The sequence below is a fragment of the Podarcis tiliguerta genome (genome assembly GCF_965153285.1).
Source record: "Podarcis tiliguerta genome assembly, chromosome: 11".
NCBI lineage: Eukaryota > Metazoa > Chordata > Lepidosauria > Squamata > Lacertidae > Podarcis > Podarcis tiliguerta.
Genome location: NC_139544.1, coordinates 5,409,101 through 5,430,005, shown reverse-complemented (window position 1 = coordinate 5,430,005; position 20,905 = coordinate 5,409,101). Strand labels below are relative to the sequence as shown.

Sequence of the window (20,905 nt, the reverse complement as noted above, 5' to 3'; positions counted from 1 at the left end):
CCAGATGTCAAAGAGAAAAATAACTACCAAACTTTTAGAAGACATCTGAAGGCAGCCTGCTTTAGGGAAGCTTTTAATTTTTAATAAGTTGTTGTATTTTAGTGTTTTGTTTGAAGCCACCCAGGGTGGCTGGGGAAACCCAGCCAGATAGGCGGGGCATGCATATATATATATATATATATATATATATATATATACCTGCACCCTTCCATTGGCTGAGGCAGCACTAGACTTTTGACTCCTCTACAGAGAGTTGCCATGTGTCTTCTTTTTCCAGGACACGTTCTCTTTTTCATGGGTAGAGTCGTACTAGTGATCCATAGTTGAAAGCAGAAGTTGGCAACTGTGTCCTCTTTTTCGCTCTTCAAAATATGGCAGCCCTAGCAGGCTTGACTATTTCCTCTTTCCACTTCAAAACAGGGTTGACTACAATAGCACCTGATCCTACATCAAGTCTACTTTATGCCAAGAATCTGCTGGTGCTGCCACAAGCTGTCTTTGAATACGCACTCAAAAATGAGTGGCAGAAGCCAATTATGTCTCTTAATGTAAACAGAATCTCTCTTAAGCTTCAACCCCTTCTCTAATGAGAGAGAAGACTTGTTTTCTTCTCCCAGGGAAGATACTGTGGTTGTGGCTATGTCTAATGCTGCAGCCTGCCTTACGGCTGCAGATAATAAATACCACATTGACTGCAAGTTAGAAAACACATTGAAGAGAGATGTTGATGCCTCAGCTACAGCCCTTAAGGCTTCAGGCGTAAGCTCCTACTCTGCCAGGACTGGATGAGCTTAGAGATCAAATTCAGGGGGATAAAAAGATTAACCCTATTCGTAATCTCTCTTATGGCTGCCTGTATGGCAGACTCTCAGCCTGTGTCATGTCAAGCGATGTACTAGCCAAGGCTGCTTTGGCTCAGATGTTGGAACATTAGACCCCCTCATCCAGTGCCCACCTGTTTAGGGCCTCCTTGATAAGCTTCTAATGGAACTAGCAGAAAAGAGAGTCTCTTCTCAGGAACTCCTAAACCCTCCTTTAGCTCAGTCCCAGGGGCAGCACATCCTTTTTTAAAACCAAAATATCTTACAATGTCTATGTCCAAAGGCAGACACAATCAGGCAATAAACAACCCTACTTTAGCAACTACTCTTAATTGCCAGCCCGACACCAAAAAGAGACCAACTTGTCTTCCGCCCTCTCCGGGATCCATTGTGAAGAAGGCTGTCAAACCTCTCTCTGGAATGAAACCTAAAGGTGGTTGTATGTTAGGCACTATCTCTAATACCAAAACTGTGCCACTGAGATACGGCCTTATTGCAAATGCTCCCTTTCTAAGGAAGGTGATTGCAAGTATTCTTAGATCAGTACACTGATGATGTCCACCTGAACTGGGAGGGGTTGTACAAGCCCTGGACCACTGTTTGGACTTGGTGGTGGGCTGGATGAGGGCCAACAAACTGACTGAAACATCAAATCCAGATAGCTGGTGAGTTGCCTGCTTTGGATGGGGTCACATTCCCCCTGGGAGTGTAGTCTGGAAGTGATCCTGGATGCATCTTGGTCGCTAGAGCCCTAGTATTCAGTTCTCTGTGCGTGCAACACAGAACAATTCCTCTGCTTAAAACTGTTAAGGCAAGGAACTTGCAAGTAAGCTGAAGAATGACTTGCTGAAGCAACAGTGCCCACCTTTATTAACACCCATTCATCTGTCATTCATAAACAGTCAAATACTAGCAGCTATTGAAAGGCTGTAACTCTTGCAGAAGCATTCATGGGGCAAGTCTGAGCTCCTCTTTGAGAAAAGAGAGGAGCTAGAATTTCATGATGAGTAAATATTGGTTATTCTGGGTGCAAACATTTTGCCGTCCCAGCATTCATCAGCATACATTTTCCTCTACTTAATATTTAGCATAATTATAGTCAAGCGTGGGTGTGCACACATGCACATTCTTATAAATTTATTTACAGTTTGACTCCCTTCCATACTTCAGAGGCCTTCATTTGTCTCCCCAGGCCAGAAAGGGTCTCAAGTGGAGAAGTATAGCTAAGCAAATCCATCTGAACAAAGTACAGTGTTGTGGGACCTGCATTCCTTTGTGTAGATTTTCCTTTTAGTTTTCCCCACTGTTTTAACTATTTAAATTTAATGACAGAAGAGCTACAGGGGCCTTAGCATCCTTGAGTGCCAGTATGATATAGCAATTACAAGAGTGCTGGGTTAGGGTGTGGAAATCCCATACTCAAACCCATGAAGCTCATGTGGGAAGTTTGGGGCAAGTTCTTTTTACCCTAAAACACCTCACAGTTAAAATGAGGTCAAAGGCCACCCCCAAGCTCCTTGAAAAAATAAGAGTTTTGATGTAATTAAATTATTCATCTTGTTTGCAATAGGACTAACTTAATGTGTAAGACCCCTTGAAACTAATGGTAATTCCCATTCAACAGATTAGGCCCAAAGGAGAAGCTACATTTTGAATTTATAGTAGAACGGAATCTTTGAATAACAGCACCAAAAAATTGGAGTGGTGGTGGAATTACTCATAAAATTGATTTAATCACTTAGGCCAATCTGGATAAATAATGTAGACTTCATGTTCTTAATCCCTGATAAATTGGGTTCTGACCATGAAAGCTGGGATTATCCTCAATTAAAATGTCTAGTCTACTGAAATTAAGATGAAACAAACTGGTTTCATGTTTCTCTTAGCAAGGTGGTAACAATTATTTGACAGAAATGCAATCAATTTACATTGCATAAATCAATGAAACGATTATACTGCTTTGTCTACCCCAGAATTTTTAAACTTCGGACACTTCTGCAAAAATTGAGCAAAGGGATGAAGATCTCAAACTGGGGATTTTCCACTATAGGGGAAAATAAGTGTTTCAGAAACACTTCAGAAAACAACAACTACTGGAGTTGAAACCCTCCCCATTTTGTTTTGTTTCATTGTGTTTTTACTACAAAATAGTTGCAACTATAACAGGTATAATTCCGCAGTTAGTATACGACACATTGTGCTTTCACTTAGCAGATATGTGGAATTTAAAGTATGGAGGTTAGGCCTAAGTCTTGCTGCTATCACATGTCACCACATATCACAGTGGTGCAAGTATCACACCTGCATTGCAGTCAGCTGTAATAGGATGGTGAAGATAATATCAATCCATTTTATAACTATACCTTTCTACCAAAGTGCCCAAGACTCCTTAAAGCAGAATTGCAACAAAAAAAACTGTTGAAAATACTAAAGATCAGGATGCTTGCTTTGGAAGCATAGGCAATTGACAGTTGCGTAATTTCATTTAATGGTTTGCACAGTGCTCCTTCTTTAGAATTCTAAAGTGGTCAAAATAAATAATATTAAACCTCAACCAAGCCACATTAATAATTACTGCTGTAGTTTAGCTGCTGATTTAACAAAAAACAGTCGAATGTGGTCAAGACTCCATAACCTGGCAACAAAAGTATGGGTTGTATGTATGCAAAGTTATTTCCTGTGGAAGTACAGCGCTATTATGGAAAGTAACCCACTATACAGGTAAATACATATGACTGCCACTTCCATTGCTAACTGCTGTGCTGTGAGGGAGCCTAAGGGCTAAGGCAAAATGCAGTCTAGGACTGAAGGCATCTTGATGATGGTGGGTGGGGGGAAAAACCTACCCAGAATTGACCTCCTTTGGCGATACACATTTCACTTCTATATTGCCAGAAGTTTGAACTGTTAGCTCATTTCTGCCTGACCACTGCTTCAGTAGTTATACCACAGTGAATAGAGGATAACTTTGGACAAACTTATTGGTGAGTCTGCAAGTACTTCTGGCAGGAAATGCATAAAGTTCCTAAGTGAAACAGTCCCCCCCATCCCATTTTTTTCTGTTATTTATTCTCATTACTCACTTCAGTGTGTTGCAAACCACTAGCAACTTGAGTGGAACTGAAGATCTTTGCCACTCTGCCTCCAAGATAAGATTCATCCTACAATAAAAAAAGATAGCAAAATTAGCAAACACATTTCCTTTCTTCTGAATAAACATTATCACTGAGCTTGTCAGAAGTGATATTTGGGTATGTCCCCCTCCTTTTTTTCCTCCCCACCCCCATTGCTAGCTCTGTTGCTCCACTCTATATTTTGCTCAGGGTGTGTACAAATCACTGCTGTGTGAGTTGATTTATTGTCTGTTTTTCATAAACATTTCTGTATTCTTTTGCTTTGGTAAACTCCAGAGAATGATCTCACATCCTACTGAGTCACGATCCATTGTGTATCCATAACACTGGCAAGATTACGTGAAAGCACACAACCTAATCTCAAAAGATAGAATTGGGTGATGCTGCTGCAAAAGGTCTGGATTTTGACTTCTTGGTACCTCAGGTTTCCGTATAAAAGCAGCCTCTCTCATAGACTCTTACCAAAATTGTTCTATTTTATTCACCATCTCTCTTCCCATTTGCCTTTATTTTAAAAATAATTACTATCTTCATAACATTATCAGTCTTTAAAATTTAAAGTCTTGGGGGGGGGGATTTGCTTCCCCTCCAGGTATAGGGTAGTATATAAATTCAAATAACAAGCAAACAAACTTGAGGTGGAGTTTCAAGAACAGCATGGCAGCTGCTCATAACACCCACATGTCTACTGCCTGCTCATAGCCAACTGATAGTCTGCAGCTGCTACCATGGGTAGGACTGAGAACCTTGAAAATTGCCTCTGGAGGGGGCTACACAAGATTAGCAGGCATAAAAGGTAAAGGGACCCATGGCCATTAGGTCCAGTCGTGGCCGACTCTGGGGTTGCGGCGCTCATCTCGCTTTATTGGCCAAGGGAGCCAGCGTACAGTTTCCAGGTCATGGGGCCAGCATGACTAAGCCGCTTCTGGCGAACCAGAGCAGCGCACGGAAACGGCGTTTATCTTCCCGCTGGAGTGGTACCTATTTATCTACTTGCACTTTGATGTGTTTTTGAACTGCTAGGTTGGCAGGAGCAGGGACCGAGCAACGGGAGCTCACCCTGTCGCGGGGATTCAAACCGTCGACCTTCGGATCGGCAAGTCCTAGGCTCTGTGGTTTAACCCACAGCGCCACCCGTCTCCCGTGTACACAAGATCAGCAGGCATACAGGCATGCAAATCCAGTAGTCATCTAGATGTTGCTGCCAATCTTACTTAAAGCCTTCCTATCCTGCTTTTCCTATTGCTCACCCAAGGCAGTTTACAAATAGTAAAACTACTTGAGAGTGAGTGAATTGCTCGCTACTGTCTGCACTCAATGGCGGCAAATCTCAATGGTTCTCTCTGAGTCTGTCTATCTGGAGATGCTGGGGAATTCAGCTGGGACCTTCTGCATGCAACGCATCTGTTCTGCCACTGAGCTATGGCCCTTCCTCACTAAACATTAGAAATCTCAATACACACTCCCAACATAAAGTGTAAAATGCAGATTAAAAGGGAAGCAGTGACAATAAGTACGCATCAAATACTCAGGGAAAATAAAAAAAACCCTTGGCATCAGTCTGTGAAACAGGTGGCAAGCAAATAGTTCTAGGCAGAATATTCCATACGTGGAGCAGCACCTCAAAAAGCTTTATCCTTGGTCACACCTGTCAGTACATTTCTGTAACACTTGATTTGAAGAGAAACTTCCGGTCTCTTCCCCCCGCTTTTTCAATCACTGTATTGTACTACTTATGGAATTATAGCAGCATTGCTATGATAACATTACAACAGATAGTGCTGGTGCGTATGCTGATTATGAGAATGGTCTTGTAACCAATGCCAGATTGATTTTAAACCATACTTAGTATTACAAATTGCAATGCATGATATTAAAAATTAATGTGCTTTCAAAATTTCATAAGGTAAGCGCTGTAGATCAATAGAAAGTGCCATCCATTTGGAGAGTGTTTGTTTTCTATGAAGGAGTGAAAAAACCAGAGCTGTACCAGTGGACAAGTCACTGGGGTCCTGTTGTAAGGTAAATAGGAATCTGCCTTAGACTGAGTCAGACCACCTAGCTCAGTATGGCTCATTGGAGCTTCAATCTAAGGATTGAGCCTGAGGCCCTGCCAATATAAAACTTCCCAATGAGGTACATCCTTTTTCTCTGGAAAGTCGTTTTTCAGTGTCTTTGTCGGATCAAATTCCATATTTCCCAAGGCAAAATTCTAGCATGAATGTTGTAATTTCTGCATTGCAGTCCCCTTTGTCCCCTTTCAGCTCTATTGTCCTGTGATAATGGTGAGCTGCTTCATTCTTTTATAATGCAAGATGTGTTGCTAGATTAGGAGGTCTGCCAAGGGTTTTCCATCCACCAGATTCTTGCAAATGTCTCTGGAATGGCACAGGCCTCCCAAGAGGATTTTGGGCCCCTCATGTGCCCTCAGGACCCTTCCCAGTGTAGACTCTTTCAACACACCACATGCCTCTGAGGTCATCACAAATGACTCCCAATGACAGCGGGATCTTGGCTTTCTAGGCTCAACATGAATTTAGTGTCATCTCTTGGGCTTAGGGTGGTAGTATACACATTGCCCCCAAAGAAGGGACCACTTATTTCCAATTTTAACCAGGGCAGAGGTGGGCCAATGCACCTCAACATACTTGGTATTGGTTTCAAGTCTTTGTGATAAGAATGCCCTTTTCAGCCAAATGCTTCATGGAAGACATGGGAAAAGATCTGAGGTTTAAATAAACCAGTGGTGGCAGACAAAAACCATTTTGGGGGAAATGTTCAAAGCATAAGCACCTGCAAATAAGAATTGATATTTTAACAGAGAAGGAAATTTCAGGGGGGCTGGAACTGAGTTGTAATGGTGAAGGATGGGTGGAATATATTGAGATACTGTCTTGGGACAGTGAATATTGATGAAATATGGATCTCTACACACTTCTCTCTCTCTCTCTTATACACAAACAAACATACCTGTCTGCTAGCAACGTTCTGTAAAGTATATGTGTGGATGTTTGTGTATTAAAAGATCTTTCAAAATGGGAACTTAATATTTGGTCCCAGTTTCTCCCTTGAGCCTTCCTAGTTTCCTTGAGTCACCCAGGGGGTAGAAAACAAAAACCCAACCTTGTATATTTCAAGCTAATGAGTTCAGTGATCCTACAAACCTGCCTTTTCAGCCACAGAACACTGCGGTAAAGACATGACTGTGAGCTGCTTTCTACTTGATTTCATTAGACCCTCCCATATGCTTTGTGTAAGATCCCTAGTGTGTGTTGAGCTTGAATAGTCAGAAATAAAAGGGGTTGAAGCTAGCTTTTAAAGTGTGATTCTTGGAGTGCTGAAGAAAGTTCAGATTGCTTTAGGTGCCCTTGTTTGTCTTGTTTTCTTTTCTCCTTGCTGTTAAGAATTGGTGTATGAGGACTACAAAGCTCCTAGGGTGGTTGTCCTGGGGGGGGGGGTTGATGTGGGGAGCAGCTCTTAGTAATATTAGCTCCCCCCCCCTTCCAGGTGTAATTATTAATATGTGAATAACAGTTTTCTTTGAAGTAGTGGTGCTGGTAGAATTTTTTTTTTTGGTATACCTTTTGTTAAAGTATGTTAGCATTATGCTTCCTTGTAAAGATGACTTTCAGAAATGAGGCTTGTCAGGTCTTTGTGAAAAGAGCCCTCTTCTCTCCCCCCTCCACCAACCATTCATTCAGCATTGTTCATGGCATTAACACACCATTGAACAAATTGCCCTTCTTGCATATGCTAATCCTGAACTTAAAAGAACCCATTGTGACATGTTTAATGCTTTTGCTGGAGGGAAGATGAGAATTGGAGGCATGTCAAATTATCATGTGACCCAGAAATATCTCAAATGCCTCTTTTCCCCTTTGGGTCAACAGTTTGTACTTAGCATTATCTAAAAGAAAGTAGCCTGTAGATTGTGGACACAATTAGTTCTTGCTCTTGTATTTTGGCCTTCCTTTCACATTCTGAGTTTTATGTTGGAAGTGGGGTTGTTGTTTTTTTGTTATTGTTATTTTAAAGAAGTGCTAAGCAGTAAATTGGCTGAGACCAACCATTTTATCAGTTAGGCAGTAAGGTCATTTCGCTTCGTACTGCTTTGTGTTTCTTCAGTTTATGATTCTTATGGGTGATATCCAACATTAGTCATACTCCAAGCAGACTCGCTGAAATAATTGGACTCAAGTCCATTAATTTCTCTGTGTCTGCTCTCAGTAGGATGACACACAAGCAGATTAAAGCTTACATTTGTTTATTTACTTACAATAATTTATAAGCTGCAAATACAAAACATTCCTGATTGGTGTACACCATATTTAAAACAAAGCAATATAGGAGTAAAGTATAAAACAGGAAAGATTCATGAATCTGAAGGACGTCTTATATTCTTCTTGTATGGCTTGATCGTTGAAAGGTGGGAACCTGTTGTGAACAGCCCTGTGGTCTTCATATGAAGGGTGGTACACAAATTTAATAATAACCACCGCCTCCTGTGGACCTCCAGATCCTGGTGGGCTACATCTCCTAGCATCCTTGGCTTTTGGCCATACTAGCTAAGTGTGTTGGGAGCTGAAGGTCCTCTGGAGGTTCACATGTTCCCCACCTCTGTTATACCAGTTTCTTACGTAAATCTTTTTGTTGAGTACAGAGAGATGCAGGCATATAAAATTTCTATTTATCTAGAACAACATGGCAGCCACAGGTATCTACAAATTCCTCTTCCACCTGCCCTGCCCAAAATAGGCTTGAAAGAAGCATTCTGTTGTAGACAACAAAATATATTTTGATGCCGTGTGCCTGATGCCTGTGATTTTCTTCAGTTTCCAAATGTGCACCAAAAAGGTTGGTGACCCTCAAACTGGAGCCACTCTTAACTGTTCAGCTGAGATCTAAACAGAGTTGGCACTCCTGCTGCCTGCTCCTTTCCACAGGCTTTCACTTAAAAGAGGAGTAATATATTAACCATTAGCAATGCAAATTTTAAGGCAGACTGTAAATTAAGAGGAGATTAAGACAAGCTCCTTTTCAGAAGCACAAATGCTTTATGCTTGGCTGAAATATTTTTCATGAGTAAATAGCCCCTGAATTTCTCCCCATAAAAAGCATTCAAATAAGACCATATATAATAACAAGCTCTTTGATTCAGGTGACTTGCACAAACCATTTTCCTAAAACAGCTGTTTTGTGGGTATCTGCTTTTAAGTTTTTTATGTTTGTAAAGTACTATCTGGAAATGTAATTAATGTACTTGAATAGTAAAATGCTATCTGGAAATGAATGCAAGAAATGTGCCTATTTCAAGATTAGGAAATGTGTGCAAGGAGATCTTTAAGGTAAATGTCCACGACCTTGTGTTTGTGTTTACAGAGTAACTCACTCTTGGTTCCGGATAGCCTGCGGAGCACAGATAAACGAAGGAATGGACCTGACTATTCCAATGACATGAAAAAAAGAAAGGTGGATGATAAGGACTCGAGCCACTATGTAAGTAAATCTGTCAACGAAGATTAACATACTTTCAGATGCTGTGCATGTATGGAGGAACTCATAGCTGGGCTTCATATGGTCATGTATGTGAAAGAGTGAACACTGGCAGCCTAACTTTTGCTTCATATAAAGGGATGTCAAGAATTTGATCTCATTAGTTATGAATTGTGGTTCTTTCCCTTCCTTTCCTCACCACCTTCTGGGTCTCTCAGCACCTTTTCTCTGAATTCTGTCAGGTTGCCAGGATACCTGCAGCTCTCATCATTCCAAGAGTGCTGTCATTAAGACTGCCATTATGTCTGAACTGGGCTTTTTCTTGTTAATGAATGACCTTGCTTCTGTGATCCTTGATAACCATACTAACAATAGGATATCTTTAGCCCAGATAATGCCTGAAGTGTAGTTCTGCTGCCAAACCTAAGCCTGTCTGGCAGTGTGTGCTCCATGGATGGGAGACCATTTGAGAGATTCCCAGAGTAGAAACAGAGTAGAATGGTATAACCTACAGGTGAAGAGCAGATGCCACCTTGTATATCAGATTATCTAGCACAGGCACATCCAACAGGTAGATTGTGATCTACCGGTAGATCACTGACCTGAACCCCCCAAAAGGGGGTAGATCACTGCCAGTTTTTAACTCTGTGAGTAGATCGCAGTCTCTTGGGAGTTGGCCACCCCTGATCTAGCACATTTGTCAGGTATGTTTTTATTTTTGTACAGAAATTGATGTTCTCTTTTTACCTGGTTATGATTCATCCATCCATCCATTCATTTCTTACCTGTCATTCACCATAAGGTCCGAGGAAAGGTTGCAATCATGTACTCATACAACTAAAAACAAATAAAACAGTTTATACAGTTATGAAAAGAAGTGAAATCATTCCACATAAAAGCATCCGAGAACAATAATGATTACTAATAGTAATTCAGTTTATAATCTCCCCAAAGAAGCCAATAACAACAAACATTGATATCATAAAATATTATAACAACAGATTAATACATTCTTTGAAAATGTTTTAAAAAACACATTTATCAGCCAATGATTTCAAGGTTGCCAGGAATAGTAACATATGGTCATCAAGTGTTTGGGTAAACAGGAATATTTTTAAATTTCTCTTGGAAGTCAGTAATGAGGGAGACACTGTATGGTATCAAGAAATGTGGTCCAGGGCCCCAGTGGAAAGGTTAACATACAAGATGAAAGCATTTGGAAAAGGAAATGAAACAGACAACTTTGGTGATATGTGCTACCTTTTAAAAAATTGCATGCAATAAAGAAAACAATTTTATATCTTTTCAAATGCATATTAACTTATGGTTAACATTCACAAATCTTGGCTAACTGTATTGCTTTCTATATATTTCTTTGTATTACCTTATTATAATGACCATGTCCACACATCAGCGATACTGATTTATTGTACTTTCTTTAAAAATGATGCATTACATTTAAGCCTACTGTTTGTATCTTTGCCAAAATCAAATAAATACATTTTAAAAATAAGGTGGAAGACAGATAATCTTCATCAGGTGGGACTTTTGACAAATGGGGAACCACCAATGAGAAGGCTCTGTCATGGGTAGAGATGGGATGGCCTGGAAAAAACCCAGAAAAATTGGGGGAGGGAACCCCCCCCGTTTTCCCCAAAGCCATTTTTTTTCTGGAAAAATTGAAAAAAGCAGTTTGATATAGTTTGAATATTCCACACATTTTTTTTTTCTTTCAAATTTTCCGGGGGGAAAGGCTTTGGGGAAAAATGGAAAAAAACTGGTCCCCGCCCCTCCTTTTCCCGTTTTTTCCCCCAGGCCTTCCCATCTCTACCCATGACAGAGCCTTCTCTTGGTGGTTCCCCATTTGTGAAAAGCCCCACCTGCTGAAGTCATGGGACAGTGCCAACCAGGCAGCCCCCAGTAGCAGCACCACCAACGACAGAAATTAGCAGAACAATAAAGGTAAAGGTACCCCTGCCCTGTCTTGACAGACTCTAGGGTTGTGCGCCCATCTCACTCAAGAGGCCGGGGGCCAGCGCTGTCCGGAGACACTTCCAGGTCACGTGGCCAGCGTGACATCGCTGCTCTGGCGAGCCAGAGCCGCACACATAAACACCGTTTACCTTCCCGCTAGTAAGCGGTCCCTATTTATCTACTTGCACCCGGGGGTGCTTTCGAACTGCTAGGTTGGCAGGCGCTGGGACCGAACAACGGGAGCTCACCCCATCGCGGGGATTCGAACCACAACCTTTCGATTGGCAAGCCCTAGGCACTGAGGCTTTAACCCACAGCGCCACCCACGTCCCCACAGCAGAACAATAGAAGCTGGCTAAAGAGGGGCATCCTCAGCAAACAGCAGAAACTACAATGAAGATGCTAGATGCACTTCAAAGAAAAGAGCCAGTGTGGTGTAGTAGTCTTGCAATCTGGACAATCGGGTTCGCGTCTCCGCTCCTCCACATGCAGCTGCTGAGTGACCTTGGGCCAGTCACACTTCTCTGAAGTCTCTCAGCCCCACTCACCTCACAGAGTGTTTGTTGTGGGGGAGGAAGGGAAAGGAGAATGTTAGCCGCTTTGAGACTTCCTAGGGTAGTGATAAAGCGGGATATCAAATCCAAACTCTTCTTTCTCTCTCTATCTATATCCAGTGCTTTTTTCCCCGGGGGACGCAGGGGTACGCATACCCCTAAACATTTTGTGAATCTAAGTTTGGCCTCATTGAGGGACAGTATTTCAATATGAGTAGGAAAATGAGAGTACCCCTAAACATTTTGTGTGTGGAAAAAACCACTCTCTATATCTATATATTTGTCTATATCTCTATTTGTATTGTTTAAGCCTTGGACTTGCAGTGTATTTGATCTGTATTTATGTTTGGTCTTTACAGCTAAAGTGAATAGACATACTGTAGTAAACTGTACTGACCAAAAACAAATACTTTGTTTTCAAATTTAGGACAGTGATGGGGACAAAAGTGACGACAACTTAGTTGTGGATGTGTCCAATGAGGTAAGTTGCTTTGCACTGGAATGTATATAATTGGAAGTGGGGTTTTTTCCCCAAGGCACTGCACCATGTTTCTGAAAGTTGTGGATTACTTTTGCTTATCTATGGTTGAATATCTGAGCTACAGTAGTCCTCCCTGTGGTCACTGGTCTCTTGGATAGGCACAGGGTAGTGGGGCATAATAGTAGTGATTTTCCATGCAGAGGCCAGAATACTTTCACCACAAGTCATGGATGCTTTGGAGTTCTTAATCTGAGGGCCTTCTGGCGGTTCCCTCACTGCGAGAAGTGAAGCTACAGGGTATTAGACAGAGGGCTTTCTCGGTAGGCGTGTCCTCTTTGTAGAACACCCTCCCATCAGATGTCAAGGAACTAAATAACTATACAACTTTTAGAAGCCATCTGAAGGCAGCCCTGTATCAGGAACTTTTCAATTCAGTGCTTGCTATTGCCTTTGCCTTGCCCACAAACTATCCAGGACCCTTCATCTCCACGGGCAAGTCCTGCTCATTCACCACGTGAGAACGGCATAGATAAGAACCGCCTCTTGAAGAAAGATGCCTCTAGCAGCCCAGCATCCACGGCCTCATCCGGAAGTTCTACTTCCATGAAATCCAAAGAAATCGGTTTGGTGAGTGTTACCCCTCTGGCCTGACCACTGTTGTATATTTGGATACCTAATAATTATCTATTTCAACTTCACGTGTAAATGGTACATGTCAGGGGGTAGTGTTAGATTGGGGGAGTGAGCCACCACCTAAGAAAACTAATTGTGCAACTAATAAATGAAATGCCTTCTAATCAAACACTTGTTTAAACCCCGCTCTCTCAAGATCAGTGAGAATTTTGCCCTTTCAGCTTACTGAGATATGGTTTGCAATTTTGCCAAATTAATTTGTTGAAAGTCAAAACAGTTAAGTTTTCTAGGCTGCAGCTCTCAACAGATTGTCAAACACACACTTGTCTCTAGGACCTTCGGATTAATCTGAGAAAGTATTCAATATTTAGACACATATTTTAGGCATTAGGATCTAAGCAGTGTGATCGTCTGTCATTAGCATCATCCATTGACCCTACTGTACATGGGTGATGTTGTAAACTAATTTAATACCTTTCAATTATTTGAACTAATCAGTTAACCAAATGTATGAATATTTTGACTCCCGACCAGACAAAGCAGCATTGATTTCTTTTTAGATTTTTTTGTGACTATTCTCCTAGATTTTCTAAATGTTATGTTATGTTTTATTTATATCTCTTATGTTTTATTTATATATCACTTTTCAGCCCCAACCTCTATTTAGTTGCAAACCATTATGGTTTTATTGTTATGGCAACCAGTTAGTATGCTATACAGGTAATGTGAATTTTCAAATTGGAACCTTGATTTATATCAATGATTTAAATTGGTCTTCTCTCTCTCTCTGATGTTTAAATCCTAATTTAAAAGCTCCCGTTTACACATACAGCATAAATGCTGCTAATGTTCCTTGGAATTTAGGAAAATAAGTCTAGAGAATTAGGCAGGTAGCACTCAGCATCTCAGTTGCTGTTGTGATCAATTGTGTAACATGGCCTGGATAAAAAGCAATGTTTCTTGATACCAGCATGAAAAGGGCAGCACACCGGTTCTGAAGTCCAGCACACCAACCCCACGAAGTGATGTGCCAACCCCAGGAACCAGTGCCACTCCAGGCCTTCGTTCAGGCCTTGGCAAACCTCCATCAATGGACCCTCTGGTCAACCAAGCAGGTAACACAAACCTCTTTTGATGTTATTTCCTTCATGAATACTTATAATCATTATCAAGAAGAATGATGTGTTAATAGCTCCCCTAGCTTGTCTCTCTCTCTCTCTGTTTCTGATGTGTTTGCATGCTGCTGCCTTCTGAAATACTAACATAGTTTGAATTTCTGATCATTATTCCAAGTGCTAGTTCCTTTCTGAAACTATTATCCCATATTTGAGACTGAGACAGCTAATGTTTGTTGAAGTGCACATAATGACAAACACAGAACAGCACCATGTGCATCTGCGTGCTAACTGCAGTCGGTTGCAGCACCAAATGTTATAAATTATGCCCAGTCTCGAAAGAAATATGCCCAGCGACCTCTGGAAGTGTTTCTCATGGGGTGTGGGGAGTGTGAGAGAGAGTGCTGCAGGCAGGCAGGATGTGATGAATATTATCTACATTTTCATGTGCCTCTTTACATCTGCTTCTTTAATGGGCAAATGTTAAAAGCTATCACATTCAGTATTGTTGAAATGGGTTTATCACAATCGTATGCACAGTTCTATAATATATTTTTTTTTGAGAACTAGTAATTGATCAAAGTTAAAATTATAGAGCACTTAACGGAATTCAACTATGGAACACTTTAAAGCATATTATTTGTTTCAGAGAAGAAGGAGGCTGTACCTTCCCCTCACTTCTACCTGTCAGTCCCCTTTTACTATAGCAGCCATCTCTGCCGCCCCCCAGTCATTGCTGGGGACACGGCTTAGCCACCACTACCCTGGCCAACCTTGGGGTGAGGGCCACAGCCCCCTCTGCTCCCATGTTTCTGGAATCCATAAATATGCAGGTTCTGGTCTGCACAGCTGCAATTTGGAGATGATGTTCAGCACAGTTCGGATTATAGCTAGCGCTGTGGACACAATAGTTTGGGTTTTGTGGAAGAAGCACCCATGTGGAATTCCAGGGTGCTTGTTCCTTTCTGTGAAGAGGGACGACAAAGGAAACTGTCCTGAGCATCAGTATGTTTTCTTATTGTACCGCAGCTGCTGGCTTGAGGACACCTCTTGCTGTTCCCGGACCGTACCCTGCTCCGTTTGGAATGGTACCACACGCTGGCATGAATGGAGAGCTGACCAGCCCAGGAGCTGCCTATGCCAGCCTACACAACATGTCCCCGCAAATGAGTGCTGCTGCAGCCGCAGCCGCTGTGGTTGCCTATGGGCGATCCCCTATGGTAGGCTTGCAAACTGAACTGGGTGGGGACAGGGCTCACCGAGAGAAACCTCTATGCAACATTTGGCATTGTCAAGCTCCTGGGATATAACAGCACCAGAGACTTTACTGCTCTGCCGTGTGGCTCATGAAGCTACATGGCAGGAGCAGCTGAAACTACTTCCCCCCTTATTTAAAAAAGTGAAGGGTGTATCTGTCCTATTTATGCATGCTGTCTAGTTTTTGAAAGCAGCCTTCATTGCCTTGCTCCATTAAAAGGTAGCTTGAAACCATAAAATTGTTTCATTGCTTTGCTGAGCACTTGATTATTCTCTTGGGGAAGAAGATATATACACTTAGTGAGTATCTGACATTCATTTTGTTGCATACAGGGTTTTATTTTTCTGTTTCTGTTTTCGTATCATTGAAATAGAGCAAAGATGGGAAACCTGTAGCCCTCCAGAAGTTGTTCAGCTCCCATTAGCTCCAGCCATCAGAGATGATGGGAGTTGTAGTCCAACAAATACATGGAAGGGAACAGCTTCCCCATCCCTGAAATAGAGGGTCCTCCTCCTTGTAGACTGTTCTGTAATGGAAGTGATATATCATAGAAGCACACATCCATCACATATTGTCTCGGCTTTTTGAGACCCTAGTCTTCCAAATTCCTCAGTATGTGGATCAATTTCATCATGTGGTGAGATTTGTGTGAAATTGTGGCAAGTTCAGGTGCAGCATTAAACTGTAGTTTAGTTTTTATGAGAGTGTGCAAATCTTCGGCTCAAGAGCTCCTTCCTGGGCTCCTCCATCACAGCCATGACACAGAGATGGAAAGATTCTGCTTCCTCAGCTATCATCCAAACCTTAAACTGTGGTTAGTCTTGATTGTGGTTAGTTGAAACAAGTGGACTTCATAAACCAGGGAATGCCAACTCTTTTGGACTAATGAATGCATATTGAATTTTGAGAGTATGCTGAAGGTAGCAGCCACAAAATTGCTACCACAGAGAGGGTGTGGCATAACACGAAATGGCTCCCATGTGGAGCATGGTGTAACACAAAATTAGAGAGACAATTATCCCCCCAGCAACCTTAGGTTTACCATGGTAAGTCAGCTGTGTGTCAGCTGATTTCTCACTTACATGCACACTGATTCTGTTGCCATCTGATAATAACAGAGAACGCCCCTCAGTTCCAGGAAAAGTATACAATACAGCTATACCACTCTCCTTTCACAGAAATCACTTAGACGGTACCTGCACATTTTGCCCCATAACCTGCTTTCTATGAGAGTTAGAGACTTATTTGTAGTAGTAGTAGTGGTAGTAGTAGTAGTAGTAGTAGTAAAAAGGTAAAGGTAAAGGACCCCTGACAGTTAAGTCCAGTTGCAAATGACTCTGGGGTTGCGGCGCTCATCTCGCTTTACTGGCTGAGGGAGCCGACGTTTGTCCGCAGACAGTTTTTCCGGGTCACGTGGCCAGCATGACTAAGCTGCTTCTGGCAAAACCAGAGCAATGCATGGGAACGCCATTTACCTTCCCGCCAGACCAGTACCTATTTACCTACTTGCACTTTGATGTGCTTTCAAACTGCTAGGTTGGCAGGAGCAGGGACCGAGCAACGGGAGCTCACCCCATCATGGGGATTCGAACCACCGACCTTCTGACTGACAAGCCGTAGGCTCAGTGGTTTAGACCACAGTGCTACTAATAATAATAATAATAATAATAATAATAATAATAATAATAGAGTCTGGGACAGCTCTGGAAGTCGTCTTGAGCACAATGGCACCCACAGGCATTTGATTAGTGCCCTCTGTTATAAACTTTGACTAGACATTGGCTTGCTTCAACTGACTATCAACCACTGTTGGTCAAGGTTCGGATGACATGGCAAACTGCAATTAGTCTAGAAAAAGAGAAAGCTTCCAAACACCTCATGCCACACCAGAGGAGGAAAGGGAAGCACAAATGTTCCAAACTCACTACAGATCTCCCATTATGTCCAAATGAAGCCAATATGTGGTTTTTCAAGGCCTTCAGAAACATGCTTTAGACTTATGTCTTGTGTATAACCTTTGAACACACACACTTACTTTTTGTGGTGCACAATATCATTCATTATTAAATTGTTTTGTTTATAACAAAAATCCACATTCTCATCATCACTACAAAGGAATTATAAATTCAAAAGTGTTGATATTTACTGCAGATAAAATCAATACAGTAGAGTTGATTAAGGCTTTGGTGTACTTTGTTGTATGCATGATTTGTCTACCACAAAATGAGACATGCACCAATATAATTTAGCACCTATTTGCCTTGGCCAGTGATAAACAGGCCCACATGTCTGGTTAACTTGGGTTTTGAACAAGCCATTTCATTGTTACATTCACATGAGGTATAAAATCAATGCCTGCGCTTCTTGAGCTTCATGCTGTGAGAGCCATTGCTTATGTGGCCAAAATGGCAGGAGCCATGCAGAAGGGAGAAGTATAAGCAAGTTTGCACAAAACAAAAACAAAAACAGAAGGAGGGGCAGGAGATTTGCAGAACAGCCCAGTGAAGGCTGAGCATGCTCAGTGGCTATGGAATGCAAATGCTTTTTGTTCTGGTGCAGCCAATGGGGAAATTGTGTTTTCTAAATGGTCAGCGAGTTCTGAGGCATCTATTTGCTCACTATCAGGTTGGATTTGATCCTCCTCCTCATATGAGAGTACCCGGCATCCCTCCAAATCTGACTGGAATCCCTGGAGGAAAACCGTAAGTAATGTCTGACAGCATAACTAAGTCTAAATCAGCCAGAGCTCATTCTGTTTACCTTTTGTCAACACATGACAGTTCCACAGGGGAAGGTACGTGGAATTTTCCAGAAAGGTTACAGCCAGCTGCTGATAAGGATTTTCAAAATACAATCACCAATAGCATTTTCATACTGTTTTTATTTCTAGTGCATGCCATTTCGTTGGCATGTTAGAAGCAATTGGCAAGATCTGCTTCTCTTTTCCTAGAACTTTGCCTCACCAGACTGCTGAGGAGGAATTTAGTACTTGGGTGGAATAAAGAAAATATGTCCTTGTTTTGATTTGTTTTTAATCTGAAAACCTCTCCTGTGAAGATAGGAATTCCTGTTTCTAATTTTAGTAGGATCTGAAGATTTATTTAATTTTTAGGAATCATTAAAATGGGAATCTGTACTTCTCACTTGCATGGAAACATGGCTGTGCATTCCATGCCATTTGTGGCTTTTGCATGTAGATTTTGAGAGCTTCTGGCCTGTGTGGTTATTCAGAGCAGTGGCAGCTGATGCCCACTAGACCTAGAGGAATAGCCAGGTTGTTGGGGGTTTCTCCCCATCCCCATCCCTTGCAATGCTACTGTGGACACTTTGGCATTATAGTCTTAGAAATAGTACTTCACTAAATTTTCAATTTCTTGTGTGGGTTCATGCCAAAGAAGCTATGCATTTCTTAGAAGTAAACCACACTGGATTCCATGATTTCACTCCCTGATAGGTATGCATAGGATTGCAGCCTGAATTGGTTCATCTTAAAAGAGCCACACAGGATTGTTAACAGGGGAACAGATCTATGGGGAACTATTATGCATTCCTCACCACCCCAAATGTGGAATGGAGAGATATAAAGAGGACCTGGGAGTCAAGGGCCTGTGTGACGTTGCACCAGTCATTGTCTCTCAGCCTAAACTGCTTCACAGGGCTAGTGTGAGGAAAGCATGAGGTGAAAGATGACCCATGTATGCTACTTTCAGCGCCTTGGAGGAAAGGTGGAATGGATATAAGCATAATACTGATAAATAGGGGGAAAACAAAATGAAAAGTCTTATATCTGGCAAGCCTGCTCCTGATTTTGGATTGGATTGAATGGAACACAGGCTTGCAAAGACATGCATCTGATTGGGTGGGGAGGCTCCCGCTAGCTCTGCCCCAATACTGGGTCACTTCCAGGGTGTTTCTGAGGGACTCGGATTGACGAGAGTTAATTCCCCAAGAAACAAAATCAACATGGAGGTTCAGAGGGGTTCCCTGGTACTCCCATTGAAATTCTCCACTCCTGGAGACAGGAATGGGGCATAGAGGTGATTGTGATTGGCTGTGCCGCCCAGAGATGTGATTGGCCAGCACAGGAGATGAAGCATGTCCAGAGTGTCTTGTAATGTGAGGTACTGTATCAAATATGAAAGTACAGAACAGAGAGGCTTTGAGGCTTTAGGGTGGGCAGTGCCCCTCTTGCCCTAATGGACCAGGATAATTTGTTGTGATTGTTTAAATTGCATGCTTGCAAAATGTCAGGTGTTAAAAAACTAAAACCAACAGCAATATGAAGCTAAGGACCTTTGGTGTCCTGAACAGTTCAATAACCCAGTGGCTGTTATTGTTTGGCCCATGTTTCTTAGTATTTATTTAAAAACAATACTCCATAATACCTAGTTCTACTCCCACCCCCTCTCTTTCTCTCTTTCTCTTTGCTGGACGCAGCTTCCATCTTAGCCTGTGCGTACTATATAAATAGACAAGATAAACTTTGAAAATCCTAGGTGCTGGGCTGATCTCCTTTCATTATTTGCCTTTGAAACGAGGCTGACGCTACGCCTGATCACCCCAAGGCAGCGGGATGCCTTCAGTTACCCATAGCAACTTTCTGATGGCATATCCTTATCTGTGATAGATAAGTCTATTGAAAATTTCTGGTGTAGGAGTACAGATAATGCACCGTCTGCCACAGATTCATATTGACAGCAGGAGAGTTTTCAGCTTCAGTCTGAAAAGCTTGCTTCTTTCAGGCACACAAATCGAGATGTCACATTGAATTTATTTTGTAAATGGGATGCAGCGTCCTTGCTGTGTATCCTCGTCTTAGTAGGGGGGAGATTTCCATTCCCCTCCCAAACAAATAACTGCAACTCCTTCTGTGTCTCAGCTGACTGGTGCTCTATTATTTCATACCCAGAGCAAGTTGTGTGTTGCCTTATGTTTGGGTTTGTTTTAAAGCCTTGTGTGCTAGTTCTGTCTTTCCTGAAAATAGCATTTTTGTACAAGCTGATGACAATTAGAATAGAATTGGTTGCTGTTTTTTAAAAAGAAATCAGCCTCTTAGGAACACACTCTTGTTTTCCATTCTGCTGCTATTGAAAGAACTCCCTCTAGACAACCTGCTTCCTGTTTCTCCTCTACCACCTGACAACATGTTAACAGAATGTAAGGCCCACAGCTTTTTTTTAAATAGCCTGGCCCTTGTTAAAGGCTACTTGTCTTTTAAAATCCTGAGGTTGACTTTGGGCATTAATGATGTATGCAAATGCTAGAAGCATGGGGATCATGCTTGCTGTGCTGATGTATAGCATTAACATCCAAACATACTGTAAGCTTCTTTTCAAAAATATAGTCTCCTTTCTACTGCTTGCCATTTTATATAGTAATCCTTGTACACAGTGAAACTTCCAAGACAGCATGCATGGAACGGTAAAGGTAAAAGGTCAGCAT

The 20,905-nt window shown here is 41.9% G+C and overlaps 1 protein-coding gene across 2 annotated transcripts in view; it reads left to right on the top strand.

Annotated features, from left to right (window-relative positions):
* Positions 1-20,905, top strand: part of LOC310659703 (transducin-like enhancer protein 1) — a 74,807-nt gene that overhangs the window by 40,183 nt on the left and 13,719 nt on the right. For both annotated transcript variants that reach the window (XM_083403427.1, XM_083403426.1), the window contains exons 9-14: positions 9,335-9,451; positions 12,404-12,457; positions 12,932-13,084; positions 14,061-14,205; positions 15,235-15,425; positions 18,089-18,165. In XM_083403427.1, the coding sequence (XP_083259553.1) occupies positions 9,335-9,451; positions 12,404-12,457; positions 12,932-13,084; positions 14,061-14,205; positions 15,235-15,425; positions 18,089-18,165 (737 nt within the window). The remainder of the gene's footprint in view (positions 1-9,334; positions 9,452-12,403; positions 12,458-12,931; positions 13,085-14,060; positions 14,206-15,234; positions 15,426-18,088; positions 18,166-20,905) is intronic.